At 37.4% G+C, this 21920-nt stretch overlaps 1 protein-coding gene across 5 annotated transcripts in view; it reads right to left on the bottom strand.

Annotated features, from left to right (window-relative positions):
* ATP13A3 (ATPase 13A3) overlaps positions 1-21920 on the bottom strand; it is a 62863-nt gene that overhangs the window by 4638 nt on the left and 36305 nt on the right. For 3 of the 5 annotated variants that reach the window (XM_065844102.2, XM_065844103.2, XM_065844101.2), the window contains 22 exons: positions 21119-21298; positions 18072-18229; positions 17248-17436; positions 16281-16342; positions 15552-15702; positions 14964-15080; positions 13915-13932; positions 13670-13823; positions 13463-13583; positions 12172-12296; positions 11061-11239; positions 10472-10594; positions 10309-10388; positions 9606-9648; positions 9401-9510; positions 8489-8585; positions 7791-7863; positions 6795-6972; positions 5964-6151; positions 5485-5573; positions 5206-5286; positions 1228-1317 (listed from right to left, as the gene is read on the bottom strand). In XM_065844102.2, coding sequence (XP_065700174.1) covers positions 1228-1317; positions 5206-5286; positions 5485-5573; positions 5964-6151; positions 6795-6972; positions 7791-7863; positions 8489-8585; positions 9401-9510; positions 9606-9648; positions 10309-10388; positions 10472-10594; positions 11061-11239; positions 12172-12296; positions 13463-13583; positions 13670-13823; positions 13915-13932; positions 14964-15080; positions 15552-15702; positions 16281-16342; positions 17248-17436; positions 18072-18229; positions 21119-21298 — 2606 coding nt within the window. Of the gene's footprint in view, positions 1-1227; positions 2008-5205; positions 5287-5484; positions 5574-5963; positions 6152-6794; positions 6973-7790; positions 7864-8488; positions 8586-9400; positions 9511-9605; positions 9649-10308; positions 10389-10471; positions 10595-11060; positions 11240-12171; positions 12297-13462; positions 13584-13669; positions 13824-13914; positions 13933-14963; positions 15081-15551; positions 15703-16280; positions 16343-17247; positions 17437-18071; positions 18230-21118; positions 21299-21920 lie in introns of those variants that run through there. The other 2 variants (XM_071812554.1, XM_071812552.1) reach the window with 2 other exon arrangements.

Genomic DNA, 21920 nt, shown 5'->3' with positions numbered 1-21920 from the left:
CAATAAACACAGATATAACAGGCATCATTAAACGATGTTACTATTGAAAAATAAAAGCCTGGTCTAGAAAAAGCAGTTAAATTCACAGAGTCTCAATTATGTTTTTAAGCAATGACTCGTTTAACTGAAGGCGGCCAACCAGCCGAAAGTGGCTGAATTTAACTTGCTGATACTGTGAAACCTAAGTCCTACACACATTAATAGTTATTAAAACAAACACAAATTATTGAGCTTAAGTCTTCCTTCCTGTTTTTCCCTTCCCAGTCCCAAATGCATGCAACTTAACGAGGTGGATAAGAGAAACACCATTCCTCTTTCTCAAGACAGAACCAATCCCTCTTGTGTGCCAAAAAGCACCCACAGTCTGCAGGGCTGACATTTTAATGTAGATCAATTCTATGGTTTCCTTCACGCTCTGAATTTCTATCAGTTGGTGAACTGAACCAAACATAAGCCTTAAGCAGAACTTCCATTCTTCAGTGAACACAAAGCAATTTGTTCTCGAACAGCCTCAGAAGGACAAGCCTAAATCTGAAGTGAATATGTTTAATAAAATTTAGTGCTGAGAAATAAACCATTGTAACTCTAGCAGGAACAAATGTACGACCAGCTACAAGTCATAAGCTGACAGGCTTAAAGAAAAAGTCTTTATGGAATTTGCATAGATTTCCTTCACATATTAATGACAGAGGGGCAGACCAGACCAAGATTCATGGTCACCCGAACAGCAGAAGCCAAATCCTTCCATCTCCTAAACCATCTGAAGCAGTAATAACGTACTTTCATTTGCCATTTTGTTTCATTTCATTTGTACATGTTAATTACTGCTCTCAGACAATGATCTAAAACTCTAAACCAAAATAATTTCATAAAGAACTGGATTAGAGCCAGCAATTCTGCTTCCAAGCAAATCAAGATGTTTCCAGTCCTAGCATGCTAACTCCTGACATCACAAACAAAATTTGCTAATGTGCAAACTGAAGATGAAGCGAGAAAAGTCTTAAAAGCAATTCTCTGGGTTTGCTTGGCAGTTCTTGTATACAGAGTTAAATTCTTTAAGAGTCAACAAGGAAAAAAAATCTAGAATATTAAAAGGAAAGGCTTCTGGTTTTAGTTACAGAAATCTAATTTAAACAGTCCTAAGATTGAGATAAGACAACATAAAATGACAAAACTGAATTCATCTGCATGCACTCAAATGATGACAGCAAAAGACTCGTCTCCAACCTGAGGCGGCTGGGGTATGGTGAGGCGATATTCTCCTTGTTTGTCTCGATTGAACACAACCTTCCAAAGGATCATATCAAGGAGGACATTCTGTGAGACATTGTAGTGAGCGGGAAGAATTAAAGAAACTAATGATCATTAGTGTGCACATTACAAATAAAACCTGAAATACTGTGTTAGGCATAACTAATTCAGTGCCAGGTAAAAAGGAGAGTTTACATTACTTTTCAGTACTTAAGTGATAAACATTTTCATTCTTAAAATGCTCACATGAGATTTAAGAATATGAACATGTACTTTAAATCAATAGCAACAATGACCAAAACTGCATCCAGAGATATAGGTAAAAATCATAAACACACATTTTAAATGTGTTTCAATACTCTAAAAAACCTGTGAAGCACCACAGACATGAGTGCTTACAGCAGTTTCTCCTCAAACCATCTTTAACACGACAGTGTACTTCATGCTGGAGCTATGCTTTGTTCGTAGGCTGTTTTCAACCAGTGACATTCCCAGAAAACCTCCAGTGGGGTGGCAAAGCTGAGCCACCAGCAGGAAGCCTGAAGGAATTCTGTAGGAGTTGTTCCAGATTTTGGAAAAGAGGGCAGAAGTTGCACAGTATGTTCAGTACATCTGGTTATTTTCGTACAGCTGTGTGGGCGGACTCGAGAACCTTGAACAAATCCGGCAACACAGGTGTGAACCTGCATCTTCTGTGGCCTTAAGCCTACAACTCTGATCTTCGGTCAGATTCCATTTTGAACAACTGACCGACGCCTGCCATTGAGAAATGGGAGCTGATTAGCCAGACTTTTATAAAAGATTTTCTAATGCTTATGATTTTATTATATATCCAAATGTTATATTGCTTTTATAAACCATTTGCCAACAAATCTTCAACCTGTTAGATGTTCATTTTTGAAGCCAGTCTGGTTTAAGTACGGCTATACCAGACATCAAGGCTAAGGAGGAACATCTGCTGGGATCTGCCTTTGTTGTGCAATATATTCTATCATCTGGTGGGAAGAATATGCATGTTTGGTGAACCTAGTCTGGCACCTGCATGGAAGGAGCAACAGTTTTACCCAGCATTTCAGAAAATACGTCTGGGACACAGTAAGAAACTATTCCTGTTGTGGAAGCAATGAAGAAACTACATATGGGTAAGTAGTGTGACACAAAAGCATCAAACTGGCAAGTGTGACAAAAGAAGATATCCAATCCCTCATGTATCTCATAATTACGAGACATTTAAAGTGGTAATTACTGAGGGATTAGTCTCAGCAGCACAAACTCTAGGTGACACACATACAGAGTACCTTGTTAAAAGAAATAAGGAGATGCCACCAGCATCTTTTCCTAGATACTCAGAACATGCCCTGTGGTACCCAGTAACGCTGTAGTGAAAAGTGTAGGGAGCAGCAAATCCAGCCAGGCACATAAGGGCAGAAAGGCGATGAGCTGCACTGGAATTGAACGATCCCTGCGGTTCCTTCCAACCGGGTATTCTATGAATGAAATAGCCTGTGATTTCCACACAACACACTGGGCCCAATGAGTCAGCACTGCACCAAAAAGCTTCAGGGAGCCTTGGGTCATGCTGCTGGGGTTGGACAAATAGAGTTCAAATGGAGGGACAAAAGCAGGTTGAAGTTACGGAAGGTGAAGTGTGTATCATAAAACAAGGTTCCGGATTTGAGATCACTAGCCAATGCTTCTGTTGGATGTGCTGTACAGCAAGACAACTTACCTCTGTCTAAGCAAAGCATTCAACTAGCAGTGAAAGTGGAAGAAAAAGGTTTCAAGCCAAAGCAGAACATCCCAAACAATTAATATCAAGAAAACTAAACTCTATAGGTACTTCTGCTCCACTACTAAAGTATGGACAACAAGATAAATAAGAAAAGCCTGCTTAAAAGGAATGTGACAAATCACCCTACCAGTTTTGGTAATGACAGGTAAGTGAGTGAAGTGTTCAAAGATGCTAATGTAGACGTGCACAGGAAAAAGAGTGGAGTGGGATTTGAAATACTGAGTGAAAGCAAATGCTCTACACTAATTATATTGCTTAGGCTATATTTAGTAGGAATTCAGAAGTTTACAGATTGATGAGGCAGCCAACAGGCCCAGGAGTGGAACCTTATGAACATTTAAACCAGAGGAGAACCATCTGTCCTCGAGAGGCACGTGCTGGTACCTGGACTGACACACTGTACAGACTTTCTACCAGATCTCTTACACTTCCCGAACAGAAACATTACCAGGTTGTATAAAAGTTAAAAAGATCACTGGCAGAACAAAGCAATTTTTCAGCAGAAGGTAAATTTATTTCACTCAGTAACATCTATCACTGGACTGAAAATTGTAACCACCACCTGTTTACACTCCATGTATCAACAAAAAGCTCAATTCCAGGGAATACTCTTAGTGCTTAAAAAAAGCTGAATTCCCAGAGATGGTAATAAAAATGTCAAAACTGACTAGAAAAAGTAAACAGGAAAAATATTTCTATTCAGGTTTGCTTTAAATTTATTGGAAGACAAAAAAGCCACAACTTTACAGCTTCAGCATAACTATTTTGTGTCAGTAGTAAAGATATCAATATACAAAAAATTAACTTTCAACAAAAAGGAGGCAAAAACATAAAACTATGAAGAGTTTAGTAGTACAAAAGAACAAAATAATTAAAGGGCATAAAAGAAAACATCACAAGCAGCATTAGAGTAAATATAAGACAAGGTAAGAAAGGCACAGGATCTTTAGGAGAGGATAAACTTGTTAACAAGGCAAAAGCCAAAGAAATTTGCATCTACTGCTATGTTTTGGAAAAAGCAAATTATTCCCTATCATGTAAAAGCACTGAAAAACATCTTCCACTAGGCAGCAACATAATAGAATATATTGCAAATTCTATTTGGAACAATATTGTGAACACAAAGCCTTGATAATTTTGATCAAAGTATAAAAAAATTGTTTTTATTTTTACTAAGTCACAAATAAAAGGGAAAAAAACCTAGTCAACTGGAAAGAATATTAACAGCATAATAATCTTCAAAGGCCAAATGGTATGATCCAAGAAAACATTATGTTGGTTACCTTCACAGCAATCCCTAATACATTAATGGAAATACTGACTAGAAGCTGCAGAAAATGTTATTCAGTAAAAGCAGGTAATTGTAGTGTGCAAGGGTTAGATAATGTTGAAAAGCTTTTTCAACTTGTGGGAAAAAAAAGTGACTAATGGCTGCAACCAAAACTTAAATGTATTCAGGTTGGAAAAATGTCATCAGTTTAACAGGGAGAACAACTAACCACAGGAATAAATCACTGACTTTGGATCCAGACTGCTTCTGGAAAATGCATCTGTCAGGCTTTGATTCTTGGTAACAACACAGGGGTACCTGGATGAAAGGAAGGGCCTGTTTCTGCCCACACTAACCCTGGAATCATAGCAGAAGAGGTCAAAATCCAGAGTGAATGACTCTGAACAAGCTCAGGGCTGGAAAAAGCAGATCTGCATGAACATCTGTACTTCTGGACTTGCATCAGATTAGACGAACAAGTTATACAGACCTGCATTATTCTGAACAATAAGCTATGTGTATGATACATCTGAATGAAGATGGGCTCTCCCAAGGATTTTATATAGTTCTTTCCTATGTAATGTTGTTCTGAACTGAATTAACACAGCAAATAAATGCTGAGAGTATTGTCATATATAACAGTTGAAATAATGTATGCATCTTTCAATTTTTTCCACTTTTTAATTAAAAAAAGTTTTAAAAGTTATTCCTTTAACACAGAAATCCTTGACACCTTACATCTAGCCTACAAGGACATTTTTAGGAATACAAGCTTAACAGTGGCCACTTACACTGGCATGCTGTGAAGAGAGGCCTTCTAAACAAAAGATAAACACATATCCTGAAAAAATACATTTAACAGACGAGCATTTTTTCCATTTGATTTTCTTACCTCCATCAGCACAGATACAATTGCATTGAGAATAACAATGATCAGAATTCTTAGGCGCCACTCATATGGCACACACACGAGCTGTGAGAAGAAGTTGCCAGAGGTTAGCGACTCACATATGAAGTGAACACACATTCAAGACAGGCTCTGAGTTACAAATTCTCCCTTCCCCCCAACAGGGCTGTGACCTTAATGCTCTAAAGGGCCCAAGCTTGCCCAAAAGGCAGCCAATCAGTTACCCTAGGAAGTACAGACACCTGCACATCTGCTGAATCTTACCTCAAGAAATGTGTCAATAGATTCAACAGGATGCAACATGATGAAAAATATGAAGACGTAAAGAACTATCACAGATATAACAAACAGAACTGTAAAAGAAGAAAAGGTATTTTAATCAGACCATCTCACAATCAGTTTTAGATAGTTGTCCCATGTATCACGGATTTTGGCAACACAAGTTGCACTGATATCCATGAAGAGACAGAAGGCCAGACTCAATTTCTCACTGGCTCACTTGTGGAGCTAAAATGTATACACACATATACTTCTCCAAACAAAGCAACCATTAACACTAATTTCTCCATACAGTTTAATACTTTCCCATTTCTACCTCTGATTATCAGAGAATAATTGTGCTATGTTCTCCCAGCAACACTATTACTGCTGAAGTGCACAACAGAATTGTGAGCCATGAATAAACAAGTGTGCAGTCACTTGGAGTTTTACTATAGAACTGTGTACAGTAAGAAAGGACTTACAATTTTTGTAGCATGGTTGTCTAAAGGGCTTTCCTTTAGAAAAGACAATTGCCACTATGAGGTACTGAAAACTGGATATAAAAAACAAAGTTGTGTTTTCATAATTTTTAATGTTATGTTCATCATGAAGAGTCTCATTCCCACCACCTGCAGAGCTGGTGTTTGTGGCATCCAATACATTACATGCACTACAACATAAAAAAAGACATTTAACAGTGAGTTAAGGAGAAGACGAAAACAAGGCCTACTTATTAACAAAAGTAATGACAGAACAAATTGATACAGCAGTAAAGAAAGTTCATGCTTGAAAACCTACTGCAAGTAGTAAGAAATAACTCAAAACTGTGGCAGGAAGGCAGCAATTTCTGTGAATTCCGAGCTTTGAGTTCTTTTATGCTTCCAGCTTGTCAGTTAACTACATGAACTGTTTAGAAACTATCACTGTACATACAGACAGGTAAGAAAATATTGCAATCTAAAACACCTCTTCATTTTCACAACTATGAATTTGATTTACTGGAACTCTAACAGAAAACAAAACTTTATAGTATAGAAGAGTCTGAATAGTTAATTTAAAATTTCTCTCTCAACTGTACCAAGGTTGAGGAGTCTTCAAGACCACACAGTCTGGCTTCGACCTAGTTCTGCATTTCAGCCATTGGTAACTCTTACGTATTAGCATGCTTTTCACAAAAAAATCCAGCTAACGAGCTGCCACGCAGAAGCTTTATTTACAACGTCCCCAAAGGGGGTCAATAAAGAAGAGAGCAATTATTGCCTCCAGCTTGCCACTCATCACTGCATCCTGCAAGGAGCCACTGAAACACTTACTCAGAGTCCGGGGTCCAAGGCTCATACCAGGATTGTTGTTTAACCCACAAAAACCCGAAGATTTGGAAAGAAAAGCTGATGATGATCTGAGACAAAACGGAACACAGAAGTGGACCTGAGATAAGCCCTGATGGGGGCCTTTGCGCAACAAGCTCCTTCCAAGCAGGGTTCAGACTCACTGCAAAGAGAAAGAAAAACAAATTACACATTACATCATTATGGTTTGCAAGAATTATCCTGTTCCCATTCTGTGGAATTAGAATGGCTTGCTCATGACATCACTTTAAAAATGAATCGAGAACTGCAAGTATGAAACCACCTTGAAAAGATTATATACCACGCTAAAATAATGTCACAGTGCCTTCTACTGGCTGGTGATCCCAGCAGCACAGGACAGCAGGGAACAATAATAGAGGCCATGAGACTTAAGGAATTAGGAGTGTCTGGCCAAATTCCCTGTGTCTGGCACAAGGACTTACAGCTCGTCTCCTCAGCTTTGGTCTGCTGCTGCTTCAAAGAAGCAGTTTCTAATAAACTTGAAAATTCTACTGTTAGACAGTAAACTGAGTGGTAGGTTCATATGTGGAATCAAATATTTCACTAGACAATAGTTTTCAAGTATAACATCTTGTGGACAGAAGTTTAACTAAAAATGCAAGAAATCCAAACATTTGTGAAGATGATATTGGGAAAATTCTTGGTTTGATTCCAAAACCAGTTTCCCCATGTCAGTGGATATTTATAACTTCCTGTACTGTTAAGAACTTCTTTTCACAACCTGCTTTTCATAGGAGGACATTTCACAAACTTCAGACAAATCTAATTCAGTACACAGTGGTTTGGCTTTTTTAATACATGCACTCTAGTAGCTGTAACATCTTAGCTGTATGTCACAGTGCTTGCTCCAAACAGCATGTAATTAGCTATTAAAGAAAACGTGACCAAGCAAAAACTGCTTTATAAAAGCCAGCAGTGATAATTCAACACAATACTTACTCGTGAAGACAACCACCAAAATGATTGCCAAATCAATGAAGAGAAACTGGAAATCTCCCAGATTGCTCAGGATCTAGACAGAAATCACAACTGAAACATTAGGGTGTTTCTCGGTGTGAAGAAATTACGACAGTGACACTCCTATGGCATTAATTCTTTAAATTTCACTTTATAAATGAGACAGTCTCTTGTCAAACTGGCTTCTTTCATCTGCAGGAGTCTTGAATACTCTACAGTTCATATAGATGAATTCCTGAAGTATCAAGGTATGAAACAATTTTGAGTTTCAAGATGCATAAGCTATTAGTAATTGAAATTTGTAATCAAACTTATATTACTGAATCTCACAAACCAATGAAATAATAGCTTAGGCCCAGTTCTCTAAGCACCATAATCTTAATACATATACATACAGTTGTCAAAATTTCCACCTCAAAGGTACTTTAATACTTTGCATGTTTAACTTACTCAGAATACAAATTAAAATACAGGATTTCTACACACACCATATAGTAAATCAAATCATATTAACAGGAAATACTCCACTTTACTTTTTCCCCCCTCCTAACTCAACACTTGCAAGCTGCTCTCTTTTCAATCCTTACATAAAGGAAAAGCATTGCCCTTTAAATAAAGTTAGGTTATTTTAAAATGCTGCCAGTTTTTAAATAATGCTTAAGCACTTACAGAATACTTACAGAATACAGCAGAGTAACACTGATGTACTGGATAATGCTGTATAATGCCATGAACTTAAACACACAGAAAGATGTTATTAAAGCAGCACGGCCTTCCCTGTCAAAACAAATGCAAACAGGTAACTAGAAATCCTTCTGTGCAAGCAGTTAAATTCTGCTTAAAAAAATGTTAGCTTCAATTAAACACATCAACAAACCCTTTGAGAGAAAAAAGGGGTCAGAATGGTACATATTCAAGTACATCAAAGTTGTGAGCATTCCTTTTCAACTGAGCCACCACCTTACTTCAGTGTTCTTTGGACTTTATGTGGTTTTCCAATAGAGGTTTTAAAATGAAGGTCTGCTTGCAAAAGCTTCTATGAAGTGCTAGTTTACATCTCGGATGGAATGAACATGCAGTCAGCCACAGAGCTGCTGACTTCAGAAATATTTCTGATTGTGCATTACTTCATCAGTTCCACACAGACTTAACTAGATTCTTCTCTGGCTGACCTTTATCCAAAATTATTACCTAACTTCTAATTCCTGAATCAGAAGTTGGTCAAACCCCACTTAAAAATTTGTTTTCTACTTCATATAGTGCTCAGCAGTTATCCAAAGAATTTTACTGCTTGCAATTACACACAGCCTTTATGGAAACTAGCATAGTCACTAAGACATCAAATTACAAGCTAATGTGTAGAAGGTTGCTCATGCTCTAAGAATTAACTTTACATAGACGACACGGTTTATAACAAAATACTAAACGATGTCACGCTATGGCAAGTGTTTGCTCAGAGTACCTTCAGTAAAGAAAGAGAACCACTAATGGCTTGTATGGGTTGTACTTTAATTCAAACTGGCCTCCTACAGCATCAAACATATACATATGAGTTACATGGACGCACTTAAGCTCACAGTAAGTGGCATTACCTGATCAGCTTTGGTACGCAGGCAATACTAGGTGTCCTGGAAGTGAATGGTGATGCCACAGAAGCCTCAAGTTCAGACAAAGATATACCACCATGTGCCCTCTTTAGTGCCTGCCAGGTAACATTGAAATAGAGAACATTTTAAAACTTGCTTTCAGTTGTAAAGTTTAACTGAACAGTTCAGTATGGAAAATAAAAATACTTACACCACAGTCATTTGCTCCATCTCCACACATGCCCACATAGTAACTATAAAAACCAAACAGATGTCAGTATTCTGGACCATTCCCTAATCATAGTCTACTTAGCTCATTTCATTAAATACTTCTATATTATTTGACTTATTCAGGGTTTGCATAATAACAAGTGATCGTTAATGCTAAAAGCAATTACTGTTGCCGTTTTACATGTAAGGAACTAGACAGAAAAGTAACATGACTTAGCCAGATGAATCAAACCAATCATGGTTATCAGCCCTTTGTCATTCCAAGGTGGTCTAAAGCATCTCTGCTCCAGGCAAAGAGACTTTTGTAGCATTTTCTATGGCTGCGAGGCCTGACACCAACAGACAGTGATGTACTGACCATATGTGAACAGGAGTCATCCCATTAATTCTTGTTTAATACACAAGAGACATTTGACAGATTTGTTTATTAGGCCAAGCAATGAGATTTATAAAACCTGTTAGTCAGTTAACTCCCTGAAAAGTCTGAAACTTTCACAAGCAGCCAGCAGATGGTACTACTCTCACTCCTGCTCAGCTAAGAGGCTGATTTACCAGCTCAAGGAATTTATATTAGCCCAGTCTCTTCCATTTGGCAAAACAGCTAGCAGTATACATAATTTCTTCCTCCTATCACACCAAACGCTGTCAATCCTCCTGCTTTCTATGCTTAAGCAAATACTTACTCTACATTTTGTAAAGCTTCCACCAACTGAGTTTTCTGATCAGGCGCCATGCGAGCAAACACAGTGCCATGTAATACAAGCTGGAAGACAGAATATTTCTTAATGCTTACAGGGAAAAGTCTGTTCACCATCAAAAGTACCCATACCCAGGTAAAATGCTCACCTTGGGTACCAGGTCCTGAAAATGCTCCAGAATCACTGCAAATGACTTTCCATTCATTGCAAAATGGTATTTGGTCATCTGGAGATCCTCAAGGCTTTCATGGACCAATTTAACTGGAATATCCTACCAAAAACAGTTTAATATTCTAGCTGCAGTGTATTCACACAGATACCTTGCAATTTCAAGCTAATACTCAGAGGGGTACTCCTAGAGATCCCACATTAGAGGAGGCTTCCAAGAACATTACTTGAAAGAAAACCTCATATAATGAAAATACTTATTAAGTAATAAGAAAATGTGGTTTAATGTTTCAAAGACAAGCAGCTAGAGCAGTTTTAACAGTTTGAAACGTGGGAAAAAACCCATCTCCTGCATAACTAAAATGTCAAATGTTTTATCACAGTTGAAAAACTAGCTCCCCCAGCTGTTTTACTACTCTTTGGTATTAAGAGATCTGAAAGTTAACTAGCAAATCCATTTTTATTTGACACTTAACAGTAGATTTGCTATTTAACAGAATAAGATAAAAAGAAACTCAACAGTAAAACTAACTGCTTACACTCCAACAGCATAAGAATGCTCATATTACCTCTGAGTTTATGGCTGGTGATGAACTAGTGCATTTTGCGAGGGTATCTGCATAATGCCAGTTGATCCTGGCAGCCTGCCCATCCTTTGGAGGTAGTGCTTCAGCAATAATGACCTTATCCTGAGGTAGAATCATTCCACAGTCTCTGGCCACAGAGATAGCAGTTAACATGTTATCCCCTGTTAAACAATCACATTTAAAAAGTTTCACTTAGAAAAGGATCGATAGCATATACTGATATTCCACATAAGAGAAAATCTAACAAAGCCAGTTTTAAATGAGAAGAGGACTGCCTAATGTACCAGTGATGGTCTCAGGGCAAACTGAGCCTAAAGACAAAATTCAAGGTCTAACCCGTTAAACCCCTCTCCCCTGCACTAACATCACTAGAAATTTTGTATGCTTCTTTCAGCCATAAAGATCTCTTAATTGACCAAATCTTAGTATATATTGAAAATCCGGCAGCAAACATGCGGCTATTTAAAATACTGCTTTCTAAACATGGTCACACAACATGCAAACACTGAGTTGCATTACTAGCCTGTCAAAACATTATTCCAAAGTTGAAATACCTGTGATTTTAAAAACAAACATGCATATTGCATGGGAAATACTGAGTAGATACCTAGCCCACTTATGGGGACATTAGTTATTCTTAGGAAAAAAAACATGGAATAGAAAGCAACTTCTAATTGAAAATGGTAGGGACCCTTAGGAGGCCATCTAGTTCAACCTCTTGCTCAAAGCAGGGTCAGTCATAAGATCAGACCAGGACTTTGACCCACTCTGATTTGAAAGACCTCTAAGGTTTTTCATCCTGCAATTCAGTATAAAGTAACTTGTGCACAGAGCTAGGGAGAGGAAGCTACAAAGTAGAATTAATCCTCATACTGGTTTCTGATGTCTGACTTTCCAAAGCAACTTTCGCCCCAAAAAGAAACAGACCAGTGTCTGAATATTCTCACAACAGCTTCTAAACTTCCCTGTTGCTATAAATACAGTGTAACCCCAAACTATTGACACTAAAACTTGACTTAGTACACTATAATTAAAAATAAGACCAAAAAGAGATGGATTTTTATCTTTCAAGTATGAATGTTTACACGCTAACCTGTAACCATGACAGTGCGAATGTTGGCTTTATGCAATTCTTCAAGTACAGCAGGGGTTTCTTGCTTTAGCTTATTTTGCATTATAATCAACCCCAAAAAATCCATGTTACTTTCAATAGCATCTCTGTAGAAAAGGAGGCAATGAAGAGAACATTAGAATCACAAACGTTAGATGGAGATTAAGAGCCTGATTTTCTGTTTCTCAAAGTAAAGAAAAATGGTTTTTAACAATGAATAGTGAAAAATTTGCTGAGAGACACCATCATTCACAATTATTTGTATGTATTTCCCCTAGTTTAGTTGAAAACCGGTATGAGAAAATGTTGCTTCCTCAAGCACAATTTTTAATTTCTTCCACAATAACTCTTTCTAAAAGAAATTCCCTTCTCAAAAAGATTATTGCTAGAAGAAATGTTCCAAAGCCAACTGCATTCTCAGCCAAATTTTAAGATTTGTTTAGAATGCACATCTCTAATTTCCAAATTAGCTGAACCTTAGCATAAAAGCTACTAAATTATGTTGCCAATGTTAGTAAGATTAATAGACATCAGCTAATTAAGTAAAGCAACTAATTAACTTTGCTTTACACCAAAGTCAGTATATTTACAGGTCTTGGTTATTGTACTGCTACTGTAGATTTTCACACTTTAAATCGGAAAACCCGTTTCTCTGCTTTGCAAAAAGTTCATCTTGTACACAGAGCTGACAGAATAGAGTCAAAGCCGGCACTTTCAGACACTACGGAAAACGTGCCATTATCCACAAAACTAGGACCAGCTGAAAAATAATTAACAGGAAATACTACTCTTCCAAGTTAGAAACCTTTCTACCTTCCAAAACATTCTGACAAGCTTTGCCATGAGAAAACGGACATGCTGCCTACAGCAGATGAATAAACTCCATCAAACAGGCACAGGAGGTTTCCACTATGTGCCATTATCTTTAATAGACAGCAGAATATATGAGTATGTTGAAGTAACAATGAAATCAGATGATGTTTTCTGCCATGCAAGAATAAATTAAATACCATAAAAATTAATATTACAGTCCATTCCAAGCTTAAGGGTGTTCCTCAGAATCCACGTTTACTGCAGAAAAACATTCTTATCTTAAATTTCTAAGTGTTGTCCAGGGTACAAATAGAGAATGCAAAGAACTACATATAACAAGACAGAAGAAAGCTAAAGAAGAGTAGTAACTGTTTTAACCATAAATAAACATTACATCATTCATCCAAAACATGCAGCTTTTAAAGCCTGTTACTAATTAAAAAAGTGAAGTCACTCTTACCTATTAATAGTCTGGACTTTGTGCCACGTAAGCTTAGACTCCAGTTTTCTGTGAGCAAGAGCAATAACGCGGAAGCCCTGCTTAGTGTATTCTTCCAGGACACGCTCGAAGTCAACAGGAACTTTAAAAAGGTCAAGTTTAGAGTTATTAAAATTGTTCATATTACAGCTGAGCGACACAAGAAATAAAACCAGTTTGTTCCATTACCTGTTTCCTGCTTACACAAGCTGGCAATCACTTCAGGGGCACCTTTCATGTAAGCATCCATTCTCTTCTCCCCTAGAACTCTTGCTATTACACACATCCGTTGCAAAACTGAAGAAAATGGAAACTGGCGCACAATTCCAATCTCGTAACTGGTCTATGTCATACAGGAAGGAAGGAAGAAAAGGGTTATATCCATGTTCATTCTAAGAAGAGACAAATGCTTAATTGAAAAAAAACATACTTACCGAAAGCTCAAACAATTCCTAAAAAAAAAAAAAAACAAAACAACAAACACTTACTGTAAATATTTTAAAATATTTTTTCAGTTACAAACTATTTCAACATAAATCAGTAAACAACTCCACATAGCACTCAGTATTAAGTATTTGCAATGAATTTCATAAAAGCTGAATATGAATATACTGCATCTGTTTAGTATCCTTTAGGTGAGACACAGTAGAACTTTAGAGCTTGATCTCCTGATTAGAATTTGCAAGACCTTTCACAGTCCAACCTGTGTCTGCTTAGCCTATGCAAATGATTAAAGTACTACGGTATTTCAGAACGGGACCATGATTATTAAGTATATCCCAAAAACACCATGTAATAAGTTTCAAGAATGTTCACGTCAACTACCACACAGTAATTACTGCTGTGCATGTACACCATGTTCTGAACAAAAAAAGACACTTCTATTTACTATATAATATGACTCATACAGAGGAACCAAGTTGCTACACCTGCTCACTACTCTGCTCCATGATAGCCTGGATATACAATCACATGCTTGAATTTCCTCTCCTGAAGTATTAAAATACTTAAATATACAGATAGGAGAAAATTTGAAGTCTGCCAAGTACATTTTATTTTTAACTTGGCACTTAATTAAAGCATACATCTCTAAGGTACAGCAGTGGCAAGAATTCCATGCTGTGCAGTGACACGAACGAACGACTGTTTTAACTGAAACTGCAAGGTGAGCACCCCATAGCACTTCATCAGCACAATAAGAATCTGGTAATGATACTAGTATTAAAATGTGTAAGCTCAAAAGGCATTACAGCACTTTAGAACTAGTCCATTGCGGTAATAACGCTGACAAGTCAATCTGCTCATGTTGAAAGTGGCATATACTGAACTACGACCTCCAACAAGAGTTGAAACATGTCTGCTGTATCTTTGCCACCAAAAAGCACACATGAATTACATTGGCCAGAACACAACATAAGGTAAAATGTATTTGTTTAGCACGAAGGATTACTTTAACTCAAATAATTGCTTTGAATTTTTATACCATTTCTTGATTTGTTGCTTGCTTGGACTCTGGGAAAAGTTGTTTGGAAGGTCGAACCACTGTCGGCATGATTCGATTATGAAGGGCTGTTTCCTCTTCGGTTGCTTCTTCTAAAATCTGTATTAAAAATAATCAACTAATTTATACATTCATTAACTTCGATTTTCTCATAACGCAATTTTCAGAAAAAAAAAAAAAACAGGCTTGGAAGTCAGCCCAAGGTGCAATGATCTTTCTAAACTAGATTTCCTACGAGAATTAAATGTCTTACTGTAGCAGCTAACTTAAGATCCACTCAGCTATTTCACACATTTACTGTAAGCAGCGAAACCTTGCCACACACAACATCAGAAAGCAGTAAATTATCTCTTCAGATTCTTTTGGTTCTATGAATTGCTGCACTCAACACATTTTAGGAACATTTTCATATTAATACTTGCTTTGACACACAGGCATTGTGAAATCCCACTGGTCTACAGTTACAGCTTGAAACAGCATTTAATGGCTGTTCTTGTATGTAACAGCATAGGAGATTTCAGATTACTGATCTTAAAAACATTGCTTGCCTTGAAACAAGCAGATACTTACCCATCCTGTTGCTTCAAACATCTTCAAATCAAGTGGATCCCCAGAAAGCACCCCTTCAATTTTTGTAAGGGAATGACAAGTTGCCATGCAAGCAACAAACTCAGACTTGAGCAAGCTCTCACTGCAAGCCCTCTCTTCCGGCAAAAGGAAACTAAAACAATGAAGTAATAACATACTTAGCACTATAATTATTTATTATGAGCCAATTCAAAAGGTTTGTTTAGATTAACAGAAGCAAATTGACTGTACACTTGTACTTTCATACATCACAGAAAACAGATTAAGACTCTGTGTTGGTATCTTCAGAAACAGTAATGAATTCTGTCTCCTTCAAAAACGTTGTGTGAATTCACTGTCTCGTTTGATTCCTCATACAGAGGCCTCTTATCACTTTGTACTTATCTCAATTAGCTAAGCTAATGCATTTTAGCAGTCCAAAAAGTCATCAATTAGGAGGACAGGATTAAGGAAACATTACACTTTAACTGCATCATCTCTGCAGTATGAACCTAATGAGGTCTCCGACTCTAACAAATTAAATTCCACCTCAGCCTCATAAGAGTTTTAACTTTCCTAACACCTAAACTGTATTTTCAGTTGCGTTCTTACACCTCATTACAGAAATGCAAACATATTTGAGCTCATATTGAATTTTCTATCCTATTCTGCTGAAGCTGTTAAAACACAATTAAGTATCACATTTGCTGTCAGCTCTGAGCTTATCCTTACCGAGCATTTTCCACCCGTTGAATTCCCCAAAGATCCAAGCCATCCTCAGTAAGTGTGCCAGTCTGAAAAATGGCAAGAAGAAAAAGCCCTCAGAAACAAGTTATCCTCAGGTAAAGCAAAAATTAACACCTAATTAACCAAATTACACCTGAACAATATATTTTATCTTGTTTTCACTCAAAAATCGAGACTTTGGGACAGGAAATACAATCTGCCCCTTCCTTTTTCCTAGTAACTAAGTTCCAACTCTGTTAAGTAACTTTAAGAAAATCATGCAGAGCAATCACATCCCTCCTTGGAGAAAAGACAAATGAAACAGACCCTGAAAATCCAAAGATGGTAACTCAACATCTCTCTATTCATGAATCAGTGGTAACAGAAAAAAAGGTGTGAAACCCTTAGTACTACTGTCTTACATAGCTGAAACAGTAACTGGAATATATTTACGAGGGAAATAATAAATTTAGTGTGGGTACTTAAGACTTTAGATCAAAAAATCTAAGGATGAAAATGAACTTTATCTAAGAACTAGCTAAAAGCAAAGGATTCTGGCCAGTGTCATTAATGCCTTTCACTCATGTTTCTGTTAAAAAAATAATAACAAAACATACTGGTTTGGCTTTTCATTGAAACAAATGAAAACGAGAAACAACTCTGATTTCACACTTCAATTTTCCAGAAGCCTGTGTACCAAGTACAACTCTTACATTTCTGAGGTGCCAGTAATAAGTGAGGACTTGGGAGTCTCTGAGATAAGAAAGCAGTTCTGTATTGTAACAACTTTTCAGCACAGACTAAATTAACAGAGATAACGGGTGGCAAGCACTTAATACTTGGAAGCTAACAGGACAAAAATGATGTTATATGAAAGTAATGAATTTTCCTGTAGCTGATAGTCTATAAAAATTCCTGTTTATAAAACAATACCTCTCCAGATGGCAACACCAAGTTTCAAAATTCACCTAACCTTATCAAAACACACAAGATTCAGCTGGCCACAAATATTTATCCTTTGCGGGCTGATGCAGAAGATGCCAATTTTTTTCAGCCTCCTTTGTGCATAAACGATGCCAGCAGTCATGGCAGCAGGGAGCGCTGGAGGCACCGTGATAGTGATAATGTCAAGAGACTCAATGATGATGGTATGAGCTGGAACCTGCAATAAAGGTCAGAGTTAATGAACAAGAACTCACTACTTCAAGATTCACCATCCCACTGGAACATTACGCCACTGTTATCAAATCCAAAATCCACACATTGCTTTCCCCAGTACAGCATGTTCTGGATTGCTCAGAAACCCAGCACAATCTTCACCCATCAGCAGCAGCCATGATGATCCAGTCCTAAATTACCCACAACCCATAACTTCATGTTTTCACTTCTCATCCTGCAAATATATTACTTTAAAACAACAACTGAATAATGCAAACCTTTTGGAAAGAAAAAATTTCTTGGTAAAGATTTTTTGCCTGCAGCATGCTTTAGATGTGCTGTATCTTATTTATTCTAACTTGGTATCAGCCAGGTGGTAATCTTGATTATAATCAAGATAAAAGTCTAGCAACTGGGTCAGTAGAAATTAAGGTAAACTTGAATTTCACCGTAATATATTCAAATTCTTTGTTGAATTTTGTTCCCAGTAAGCTTGCCTTTCTAGTTCCATCAATACAAAATAAAGCAAAGAAATTTTCACTTAAAATCAAATTGTTTCTCATTATCTGAAGTGTGTTTGAAATCACGATCAACCCTTTACTAAAATAAGGTAGTTCTGGTCAAGAAATGAAAACATACCTCATTTAAGATGCTATTGACAACCGTGTAAAGAAACCCAATGCCTGCCACTACTACCAGAGACAGGAGAAACAAATAGGCATCTCTGTAGAGTTTAAAATCAGTTGGTTTTGGATATAGTATGGAACGAACAAGCTGTCCTTTAGCAGTACTAAAGCCTGTAAATAAAAAGGAGCAAGTTATTCAAAGTATGAACAAGAGCAAAGCTATTAAAATACATTTAAAACCTCAATGAAACCCTTAAGCTACTGATTTCATTAAGACTCTTTCTCAATATACAGTAACAGATGTTTTGCAATACTGTAATTAAGGTATTTCAAAAATGTATGTATACATCACACTAAGTGTTTCTCTCCCAGGGCAAGGACCTGCAGCTGCTGCAAATGCTCTTCTAGAGCAGCAGTAAACCCTCAAACGGTTTGGCCTGGACAAGTCTGTTGTACAGCATGCTGTCCCTCACAGTGCAGAGCTAGTGGGTATATTTATTAGTTATCTAATTAAGCCAGTCCTCACAAAAAGCAAATGAAGTTACTCACAGAGTCCAACCTTAAGTACTTAAACGACAAGTCCCTATAAGCTCCCTTGACAGTCAGAAAGATTCAGAAAAAACCTGCAGTGCACAGAGTCATCTTTTGGAGACACCCACCTCTTGATTGCATATTGACACCTAAGCAGTAGACTAGACTTCTACAGGTCTCAGAATTGGAGAACCAGCACATAGCCTCAGATCCTCCTTGAACCCTTGCCTCAACACGTGACGAGGCCAACACCGCTGCCCAATTTTGTAAGCCTGAAACATCTTGTATCTGCCTAGACTTCAAAGTCGTCTTATTACAATCTCAAAATCAATGTCAGGTCTGCTGGCAGCTCCTTGACAGCTTCTCAGCCTGCACATCATCCCAGCAAAGGCTCAGCTCTCCACATCGATACCTGGCTTACAAGATTCCACCAGAAGGAAGCAGCTATTGCACCATTCTTATAGAGCATGAGTCCATCACAAGAGGAACAAGGTATGAAGCCTCCAGGCTTTGTATTTGCTACTGCAGAATACAAACTATGGGCCTGTTCAGAGAAGTTCAACATGTCAGCAGGTACTTAAGTATTTAGTCACAAATGCTTTGTAATTTGACACAGCAGTCAAAAAAAAAATCAGAACTACTTTTAGGATTTTTTAAATGGTTTTGCATTAGTTTCTGTAGCCACAGAGGCTAGGATGCACCATGCTAAAACAATAAATGGAAACCTCATGTGGTGTCTTGAGAACACACTGGACAGACAGCTTCAAGCAAACTGTTCCCTAAAAAATGTGCCAGTTTTGAACTGTTCATAATTACAATAGGAGCCAAAATGACACACACATTAACATTTCCATGAACTGAGCTTCAGAAGCAAATTTAGTTCACTGCTATTTTATGTATATTTCACCTGTAACATCAAACATCTCATGTTAAAGGCTTAACTCTGAAGAGTCTGTGAGTACAGCACCAGCAGATCAGTCGTATATCCTGATTTACGACAAAGACATGTCTTTGCCTACAACTATATGCAATTCCGCTCTCATAGAATTCTTTTAAGGAATAGATTTTCTAGTATCTTCAATTTTGTGGTATCCCCCTCCCTCAGATAAAGAGATTTTTACTTGTATCTCACTAGGTAAGAATTACTTTAGTTCTTACTACCAGACACCTTACGAGTGACAAGCTGCAAGCACTGTGACATCTATCCACTTCTGCAGAGTGGGAAATTCCCTGCTTGCCTAAAAGCCACCCCTGCAAACCAAACACGAAAACAGAGAGGAGTTTGTATCCCTTGGCTCCTCTCTCTATATATAGTCGTAGCAGGAAAAGCGTTCTTGTCCATATGTGAAATCTGAACAAGGTCCACAGACCCAAATTCATCCTGTTTCCAACACAGGAGCCAACTCTGATCTGCCATGGGCAAAGAACAGATTAAAAAAAATGACTTCAGATGTCAGGGCAGTAAGACTCAGTGTGTTGGAAGCAATTGTAGTTCTCCTTGTAAGAGTTCCAGACCATGGTTTCAGACTAGAATAAAAGCATTATCCTTCCCAAGGAGTAGAAGAAGTAAGTCTTCAGCAGTTAATTTCTGTTGTGGTTTGGGCCACCTATCTGTATAGACACATCAGGCTGTGCACATGAAATTGATTTTTTAAGAAACAAAAGAAGTTGAGATGGAATTATTAAAGGACAGTTGTGTCCAAGGGAAGGGAAATATTTTTGTTTGAAAGTTAATAAAAGCCTCTAGAAAGACATTAATGCATTTAATTAACAAGTCAGAACGCTTACTGCTACAACAGACTAACGGAAGGTGAAGAGAAGACACTACAAAAAGAAGAGGCTAATTAGCATGAAGTTACTTGTTAGAAAACTTGCTTTAAGTAGTATTCTAGTCAATGCAGTCAAATGTATTCTATTAACTTCTGTTGTAGCTTGCATTATAGCTTACATTTGTCTATTTTGTGGTGGTTTTCTTAAGACCATATTTGTAAAGCAGAATCCCACAACTACAGTCTGCAATTGTTTTTAACAGAACATCTGTATCATGTAAACCAAACCTTTACCATATTACCATGAGTAAACATTTCTGTAGAAAGGGCTAGATTGAACACATTTTTTAAAACAAATGTTATGTGCTTTGGCAAAACTACGGGCAAAGAACATCTGCCATTGCCAATGACTCCACTAAAACAAGCCATTCTCCACTATCTGCACAATCTAATGGGATGCCAAACCTTCTCAAAGAGGGATACGTAGTTCTACTAACATGCTGTAAAACATACCTCAGGGACCTGAAAAAGCATTCAGGTAAGTTTTATATTGATGCTAAAGACTGATTCACTTTCTTGCTTGCCAGTTCTCCAGGCCATCAGCTAGTTCTATTATTGTTGTAAGGCATTTATCAAATTATTTGGAGTATACTCATTTATCCAAGCGCAGCAACATTGAACACAATATTCCAAAGTAACAGTTGACATACACCTACAAAAATGAATAGTATGTTAAAGTGATAAACTTAATAATCGATACCTGTTCTCACTACTAGAGCTTTGACCAATTCTCCAGTATAAAAACGGGTTTGAATGACATTGGTTCCACAGAACAGAGTATGCCGTTTGTGCACTTCTGGACTGTATATTTCATCTCCTGTTGCTTTTGGATCTTCTGAAGGATTTGGTAGATTAATCTTTGTGACAGGAACACTTTCACCTTAAAAGGAAAAAGAGTCTCTAAGCAAGATCCAATAAGAACAGACATTTTTTCCTTCACAATTGCAAGTATAATAGTATAATCACCCTTCATCAGCACAGAAGCAGACTTACAGAAGAAGTCATCTTCCTTTCGGCATGTTATTAGGTACTCTCACCCACTAGCCTCAGCTCACCAGGTTCCTTAGCCAAATCCTATTGAACTCTATTCGTTATTCAGGAATACAGCTTTTGTGCCTTTTATAGCAAACCAGATAGGTGTAAAAAACAGTTCATAGAAAGAAAACAGGATAAGCTTCCTTCTCCTGCTGCAAGGCATCACTCCGCCTTTACTCAGAAAAACTAGAAGCTGAAGAAAATTATTCTCATCTTCTTTGGTGGTGGAGTGCACTCAAGCTGGGACTGCAATCAATTTTTATCAGTTGCTAGCAGCGGCAAGAGGCTCAAGCATATGCAAAGAATTGAATATGATAAAACACAACCTCTGAACTACAATTTTCTAAATGCTGCCAGTCTGGACAGATTATCCTACAAGTAACAAAATGTCCATCCTATTTACTGAAGCTGTCCTTCAAATACATCAGGTCCCTAGTTTCAGAGTATGCAGACAATCTGAGATGATA

This window comes from Patagioenas fasciata, chromosome 9 (genome assembly GCF_037038585.1).
Source record: "Patagioenas fasciata isolate bPatFas1 chromosome 9, bPatFas1.hap1, whole genome shotgun sequence".
NCBI classification, from domain to species: Eukaryota; Metazoa; Chordata; class Aves; order Columbiformes; family Columbidae; genus Patagioenas; species Patagioenas fasciata.
This window is presented reverse-complemented; position numbering and strand designations above follow the sequence as displayed.